Source organism: Narcine bancroftii, chromosome 11 (assembly GCF_036971445.1).
Source record: "Narcine bancroftii isolate sNarBan1 chromosome 11, sNarBan1.hap1, whole genome shotgun sequence".
NCBI classification, from domain to species: domain Eukaryota; kingdom Metazoa; phylum Chordata; class Chondrichthyes; order Torpediniformes; family Narcinidae; genus Narcine; species Narcine bancroftii.
The window spans coordinates 105,291,906-105,299,959 of NC_091479.1; the positions used below are offsets into that span (position 1 = coordinate 105,291,906).

The 8,054-nt window shown below is 53.9% G+C and overlaps 1 protein-coding gene across 1 annotated transcript in view; it reads right to left on the reverse strand.

The window, feature by feature from the left end:
* Positions 1-6,163, reverse strand: part of LOC138746282 (plakophilin-2-like) — a 42,972-nt gene extending 36,809 nt beyond the window's left edge. The window contains exons 1-2 of the mRNA XM_069904471.1: positions 5,954-6,163; positions 2,923-3,026 (exon numbers count right to left, since the gene is read on the reverse strand). Coding sequence (XP_069760572.1) covers positions 2,923-3,026; positions 5,954-6,128 — 279 coding nt within the window. The 5' untranslated portion in view covers positions 6,129-6,163. The remainder of the gene's footprint in view (positions 1-2,922; positions 3,027-5,953) is intronic.
* Between the last annotated feature and the right edge of the window lie 1,891 nt (positions 6,164-8,054).

Below are 8,054 nucleotides of genomic sequence, written 5' to 3' on the forward strand. Positions count from 1 at the left end.
GGAGCCAGACCCGGTCCAGAGCCTGGAACTCAATCCAGTGAAATTCTGAAGGTCCCATCATGAAACCCTCCGGTGATCCCAACATGGAGGCAGTATCCCACAGCGCTACCATGCAGTGTAGGGCTCCCACCTGCATGGGTACTGGCATCCTCCTGGTGCACTAGCCAAAAACAAAGTCAGGGAGGAGCTTATCGGTTTGCTTGCAAGTGCTGTGTGGGATCTTGCTGTGTACTGCATTTCCTACATCCTGGAGTGATGAGCTATGAGTTTGCACGCAGCAGTTCCAGGTTCAGGGCCTCCAGCATCAGGACTCTGGAGTTTATGGTCATCTGATTGCACAAGTACACCCCAAAGAAAGAGCGTTCTCTGGCCTTCAGTGTAAAACACGCAGACACACACCCAGACATAACACACATACAGACAAACAATGCATATGTGGGACAAGTATCATTTCAGAGGCTTCTTGATACACACACGAATATGGGGGAAGGGACATCTCTGATGAAATGCTTCGAGATTTTGGGGGGGGGGGGGGGCTACAGAAGCCCAGGGTTTGGAGCTTGTTGACCAACACTGAAGGAATAATGGTGTTGAAGGTGGAGCTGTAGTCGATGAAGAGCAGCCGTATGTATTGCTGTTTTCGATGTGGTTTAGAGCTGAGTGGAGAGCCAGCAATATTGTGTCTCCTGTGGAACGATTATGATGATCGGCGAATTGCAGTGGGTCCAGATCTTTGCTTAGGAACGTGTTAATTCTGGCTTTAGAACCATAGAACTTTACAGCACAGAAACAGGCCCTTTGGCCCTTTTAGTCTGTGCCAAACCTTTTTTCTGCATAGTCCCACTGACCTGCACCCAGTCTATATCCCTCCAAACCCCTCCCATCCATGTACTTGTCCAAATTCCTCTTAAATGTTAAAATTGAGCCCACGTTCACCACTTCAGCTGGAAGATCATTCATCATTAATACCTAATGTTTCCACCTTCCTTACTAACTTCTTATGAGGAACCTTATCAAAAGCCTTACTAGAGTCCAAATAGACAACATCCAGCACCTTCCCCTCATCAACCTTTTCAGAAACCTCCTTGAAAAACTTTATAAGATTTATTAGGCATGATCTACCATGTATGAAACCATGGTGACGACTCCAAATCAATCCCGGTCTTTCCAAGTAATTGTATGTACCATCTCGAAGAACACTTTCCATTAATTTACCCACCACCGACATCAGACTTACAGGCCTATAATTACCAGGTCTACTTTTGGATCCTTTTTTGAACACCAGAACAAGACGAGCCACCCTCCAGTTCTCCGGCACATCCCCTATGGCCAGTGACATTTTAAATATTTCCGTCAACGCTCCCACGATTTGTTCACCAACCTCCCTCAGGATCCTAGGGAATATTTTGTTGGGACCTGGAGATCTATCCCCCCTTATCTTTTTCTATATAGCCAATACTATCTCCTCATTAATTCTTATATTATCCATGAGCTCCCGACCATATTTCTTCACTTCATCTGGCTCAATATTCTTTTCTTTAGTGAATACTGAAGAAACAAAAACATTTAAAATTTCACCCATCGCCTCTGTCTTCTCACAGAGCCTCTCCCCAACTCCCCACTCATCTTCAAAGGATCCAATTTTATCCCTCACTATTCTTTTACTTTTAATGTACCTATAGAAACCCTTTTCACCGTTCTAATTTCCTTCTTAAGATTTCTTATTCACTCCTTACATTCCTCAAGCAGTTCATCCATTCCCTACTGTTGATTCCTGTTGTACACATCCCACTTCCTCCAAACCAAGTTCCCAATATCCTTTGAAAACCAAGGCTCCCTCCAGTTTCTAACCTTCCCTTTAATCCTCATGGGGACAGACCGAGTCTGCCCTCTCAGAACTTCTCCTTGGAATATCCTCCATTTATCAGCTACATTCTTCCCTGAAAATAACATCCCAATTCACACCCTCCAAATCTTTTCTCATCCCCTCAAAATTTGCTTTCTTCCAATCAAGAATCTCCCTCCTCTATTCTCTTTCATTAGTATTGTCATCACTAGACCCAAAGTGTTCCCCAACACAAACCTCTTGTCACCTAACCTACCTCATTCCCGAATAGGAGATCTAATACTGTCTCCTCTCTAGTCAGTTCTTCTACATATTGATTCAGAAAACTTTCCTGAACACACTTAACAAACTCTACCCCATCCAGCCCTCTTAGTGTATGGGCATCCCAGTTAATGTTCAAAAAGTTGAAATCTCCCACAACTACCACCTTATGTTTATTACGTATATATGCAATCTCATTACAAATTTTCCCCTCTAATTCCCTCAGCCCATTCACTGGTCTATAATACACTCCCATGAATGCCTCTGCCATTCTTCAGTTCTACCCAAATAGCCTCGCTGGACGATCCCACCAAATCATCCTGCCACAGCACTGCTGTAATATTCTCTCTAATAAGCGATGCACCTCCTCCACGTTTTATCACCCCCCTGTTCTATCATGCCTAAAACAACGGAATCCTGAAATATTTAACTGCCAAACAGCCCTTCCTGCAACCAAGTTTCCCTGACGGCCACAATATCGTATTTCCATGTGGCCATCCATGCCTTAAGCTCATCCTCCTTATTGACAGGGCTCCTTGCATTAAAATACATGCACTTGAGAGACTGTCCTCCACATGTTCTCCTTTTGTTACCAACTGCCTTTATCTTCCTCCCTCCTTCATTTATATTTTCGTTCTGTTCCCTCCCTTTCTTCCTCCCTACCCTCTGTATTCTCATTCTGATTCCCATCCCCTTTACATGGAGGGTCAAGAGGGATTGTGCATGAGGGTTCGGGAGCAGTGGAGATACCTTGGAACGGCAGGGGATTGAGGGGGAGCAGGCCAGTCCCTGCCCTTTTCTACGATGCTGCATACCTTAGAGTAACTGCTGCCTGCCAGCGGCATGGTGAAGTAGTCAAACAACAGCGCAGGCCTCTCACCAATGGGCTCAGGGAAACTGAGAGCTTGGTACAGGCTGCCTGCAAGGGAAATGGCATGAGAATTCCGTTACAGTGCACCCTAAAGCTGCCATTGGCTCTGTCGGCTGTCAAAAACAGCAGAATGACCCTCATCAGATGGGCAGAGGAATGGATGATGCGATTTAAATCAGAGAAATGCGAGGGGTTGAATTTTGGGAAGTCTTCCGTGGGTAGGATGTACACAGTGAATGGAAGGGAGTCCTCCATTGGCGACCTGGGGTGGAAAATGTTGCACCAAGCTGTACTGGATTTTTAAGTCAGTTTAATTACACGCCAGATGCCTGTCATTTCTGCGGCTGGGAGGAGTCAGTGTACCGTGTCTACACAGAGTGTGATAGATTGCAGCCTCTATTTAAATATCTGAAGGGCCTGCTGCTCAAGTTCTGGCTGCATTTCAATCCCACGCTCCTGATTTCTGGCCTCCCAGTGAGGAGAGGGGGATATACTGCACAGTTTGCTCCTGGGCCTGACCAAGTTGGCCATCTGTGGGTCCAGAGAGTGGGCAGTTGAGGGTTCGGCCTGGCTGACTGCCTGCACCTCTCCCCAGGTTACGTTCGTGCCTGCGTGTCCCTGCAGGAGCGTGCGATGTCCACGGGTATGACGAGGGATTTCAGGGATCCTTGGGAACCACACAGACCCTAACCCTAATGTTCTGCACGGTGACGACCATGTAATAATTTGAACGTATAAATAGTCATAACTCAAATACTGAAATGTATTAACGTGGTTTCTTGTAATCATTGAATAAACTAGCTTTCTAAAATGGGGAAAACAGTGAATGGTAGGGATCTGGGGGGGTGTTGTAGAGCAGAAGGATCGAGGGTACAGTACATAGTCACTTGAAAGTGGTGTCAGAAGTAGAGGGCTGGTCAAAAAGGCTTTCGGCACATTAGCCTTTTGGAGTATTGTGTTCAGTTCTGGTCACTGTGCTGTTGGAAAGATGTTGTCATGGTAGAGTGGGTGCAGTTAAAATTTAAATTAAAAAATAATTTAGACAGACAATGCGGTAACAGGCCCTTCCGGCCCATGACAACGCAGTAACAGGCCCTGCTGGCCCATGAGCCCCAATTTATACCAATAAATCGACATTCCCGGTACGTTTCAAATGGTGGGAGGAAACCAGAGCCCCCATGGAAAACCCATGTAGACACAGGGAGAACATACAAACTCCTTACAGACAGTGCGGGATTCAAACCTCGGACCCAATCGCTGGCACTGTAACAGCGTTGCGCTAACCACTATGCCCACCGAGCTGCCCCTATGAGGATGTTGGGTGAGCTACAGGGAGAGGCTGAGCTGGGGTTTTATTCCTTGGAGTGCAGGATGAGGGGTGGACAGAATCTGGAGAGGAACAGATCAGGTGAATACAAACAGGCTTTGTCCAGAGCAGGGAATCGGTAACCAGAGGTGTTTAAGGTGAGTGGGGTGGGGGGGGGGGGGGGGGGGGGGGGGGGGGGGGGGGGAAGAGAGAGAGAGAGAGATTTAACATTAAATTAGAGGTAATTTAATGGAGGAGATTAAAGATTAAAATTTGGACATACAGTGAATGGTGGGGATCTTGCAGGGGGTGTTGCAGGACAGGAAAGTGGTGACCCAGGTAGATAGGGGGGCTCAAAAAGGCCCCTCCCACCTGGGTTACCAGCCACCCCAAGATCCACCATACCACCTGGGGTTACTTGCCCCTCCCCAGAGTTCCTCCCCTCCCCCCCCCAGAGTTCCTCCTCCTCCCCCCCCCAGAGTTCCTCCTCCTCCCCCCCCCCCCCCCAGAGTTCCTCTCCTCCCCTCCCCCCAGAGTTCCTCCTCCTCCCCCCCCCCAGAGTTCCTCCTCCTCCTCCCCCCAGAGTTCCTCCTCCTCTCCCCCCCCCTCCCCAGGGTACTTTGTCTCCCTCCTCACCTACCCCTGGTTTCCCACCACTCCCCCCTCCCCTGCCCCTCCCCAGGGTATCTGTGTCCCCCTCCCAGGGTGCCTGTGTCCCCCTCCCCAGGGTGCCTGTGTCACCCCCCACCCCAGGGTGCCTGTGTGCCCCCCCTACCCAGGGTGCCTGTGCCCCCCCTCCCCAGGGTGCCTGTGCCCCCCCTCCCCAGGGTGCCTGTGCCCCCCCTCCCCAGGGTGCCTGTGCCCCCCCCCTCCCCAGGGTGCCTGTGCCCCCCTCCCCAGGGTGCCTGTGCCCCCCCTCCCCAGGGTGCCTGTGCCCCCCCTCCCCAGGGTGCCTGTGCCCCCCCTCCCCAGGGTGCCTGTGCCCCCCCTCCCCAGGGTGCCTGTGCCCCCCCCTCCCCAGGGTGCCTGTGCCCCCCTCCCCAGGGTGCCTGTGCCCCCCCTCCCCAGGGTGCCTGTGCCCCCCCCTCCCCAGGGTGCCTGTGCCCCCCCTCCCAGGGTGCCTGTGCCCCCCCTCCCCAGGGTAGCCTGTGCCCCCCTCCCCAGGGTGCCTGTGCCCCCCCTCCCCAGGTGCCTGTGCCCCCCCTCCCCAGGGTGCCTGTGCCCCCACTCCCCAGGGTGCCTGTGCCCCCCCTCCCCAGGGTGCCTGTGCCCCCCTTCCCCAGGGTGCCTGTGCCCCCCCTCCCCAGGGTGCCTGTGCCCCCCCTCCCCAGGGTACCTGTGCCCCCCTCCCCAGGGTACCTGTGCCCCCCCTCCCCAGGGTACCTGTGCCCCCCCTCCCCAGGGTACCTGTGCCCCCCCTCCCCAGGGTACCTGTGCCCCCCCTCCCCAGCGTACCTGTGCCCCCCTCCCCAGCGTACCTGTGCCCCCCTTCCCCAGGGTACCTGTGCCCCCCTCCCAGGGTACCTGTGCCCCCCCTCCCCAGGTACCTGTGCCCCCCCTCCCCAGGGTACCTTGTGCCCCCCCTCCCCAGGGTACCTGTCCCCCCCCTCCCCAGGGTACCTGTGCCCCCCCCTCCCCTCCCCTCCCCCTCCCCCTCCCCCTCCCTCACCTGCCGCCCGGCCCCTGTGCGCCAGGACGAGCCGGACTTGCTGCCCGAGGCGGACGCTCCTGCGCCCGGGTCCCGGAGGCGGCGGTCGGACGGGACGGCCAGGCTGGAGTCGCGCTCCGGGCAGCGGCGGGGAGCGCAGCGCCGTGCGAAGGAAGCCGCCCGGGGTCGCCTCCATGGCGGAGTGTCGGCCCGGCCCGGCGCCGCCCCGGAACCAGGCTGGAGACGGCCCTCCTCCTGGGCGCTCCCTCCCCTCGCTCCTCCCCCCCCCCCTCATTGGCCCATTGGATCCTGCTGTGCCCCGGAACCCATGGTGATTGGCCCCTGCACACTCCCATCCTCCCGGGTGACCAGCTGCCGCTGAGAAAAAGAAGTAGGAAGGGTTGGATCAAACACGGGTGAATTTGACATCTGGGTCAGCATGGAGGGGGTGGGCCGAAGGGCTGCCCTGTACTGTGAAATGCTCTAATCTGAATATAACCAAATCCCCAGGTATCTCAGGGGTGAGGAAGCCTGGGACCCAGGTCTGGACCCAATCCCCGTCCCCACCAGAAGGAGAGAACTTTGTCTCCAGCCCCCAGGAAGAAGTGAACGACACACAGCTGGCCAGAGACCAAAGTGATAGTGACAGTCCTGCAGGGAAACAGGCTGTTCAGCCCAATTGTCCATGCTATCCAAGCTAGTCCCATTCATCTGCATTCAGCCCAAATCCTGTTCCAGTGTCTTTGAACAGGGGCAGGCTGAGTGGGAGGGGGGAGATGTTTGAACATTTCAATTGTCCCCACCTCTGGCAGATCACTGTGAGATAAAGGTGCCCCTCAGGCCCCCTTTAGACCTTTCCCCTCTCACCTTTAACCTATGTTTTCGAGTTCTAAAATTGTCTAGCCCAGGGAAGAGACTGACCATTCACTAATCAGTGAATACTGGACAGTGAAGAAATATGGTTGGACAAAGGGAGGATCACAGCAGGCATGAGAGTTTTTCTCAGTCGATCCTATGGGTTGGTGTGGAGAAACTGGGAGAATGGTAGGGGAGGCAGGGTGGGGTGGTGAGGGGAGAAGCATCATGGGGCTAAGCTAGCCTCCGAGACGGTGGGGTCAAGCAGCAGCAATGGAAAGCGGGACAGATCTGTCCCTGGCTTTCCACGGACACGGCATCACCTGCATTTTGTGTACTGCACTAGACACCTGCAGGTTTCTGGTCTTCCTCTGAGGTGGAGAGAGTGGGGAGAGAAGGGGAGGGGAGGGGTAGGGGAGGGTGGGGAGGGAAGGAAGGGAGGGGAGAAAAGAAAAAGGGAGGGGAGGTGATGGAGGGTGGGGAGGGAAGGGAAGGTAGGGAAGAAAAGAAAAAGCGAGGAGAGGTGAGGGGAGGGTGGGGAGGGAAGGGAGGGAGGAGAGAAAAGGAGGAGGGAAGGGGAGGTGAGGCCTGTGGGGAATTGATATGCCCCATTTCACTTCTTCCCCAGTGTTGCAGCTCCCTCTGCTGTCACTTTGAGAGGTTGCAGATAATCAGAGATACAGAAACCAGACCGTCCCCACCATCTCCCCCCCCCCCTCAGCCTGTCCCATCCCTTTGTCCCAACTCCACTCACTTAGCTTTCCCCATCCCCCATCCCATCTCTTTCACTCAGCCTGTCCCATCCCCTCATCCCATCTCCCCTCACTCAGCCCGTTCTATCTCCCCCCCCACTCAGCCTGCCCCATCCCCTTGAAGCTTGTTTTACATCCTCCCCTCTCCTTGTAAACCATGTCCTCAGCAACTCGGGTTCCCTCAGCCCATCTGTGACTATACTGTGTAAAGCCTGTCACTGGGTGCTGAGGTACTCCACTGATCAGAGCCTGACAACTTGGGATGGAACCATTTATTCCAAATCCTTGTTTCTGTCTGTTAACCATCTCTCTATTGTTTTGGGCTTGAGCCCTTCGTCAAGGTGTACCCACCCCCATGTTTGTTAGGGAGTATCAGATTTATTCTTGGCCTACTCTGTGAGCAGAATGTTCCTGGCGACCCCAGTCTGTCACTGTATTTTCTTGTGGAACAATCTCACTTGGATTGAGAACATCAAACGGGTGTGCGATGCATGGTCTCGACCTCCCCTCCTATA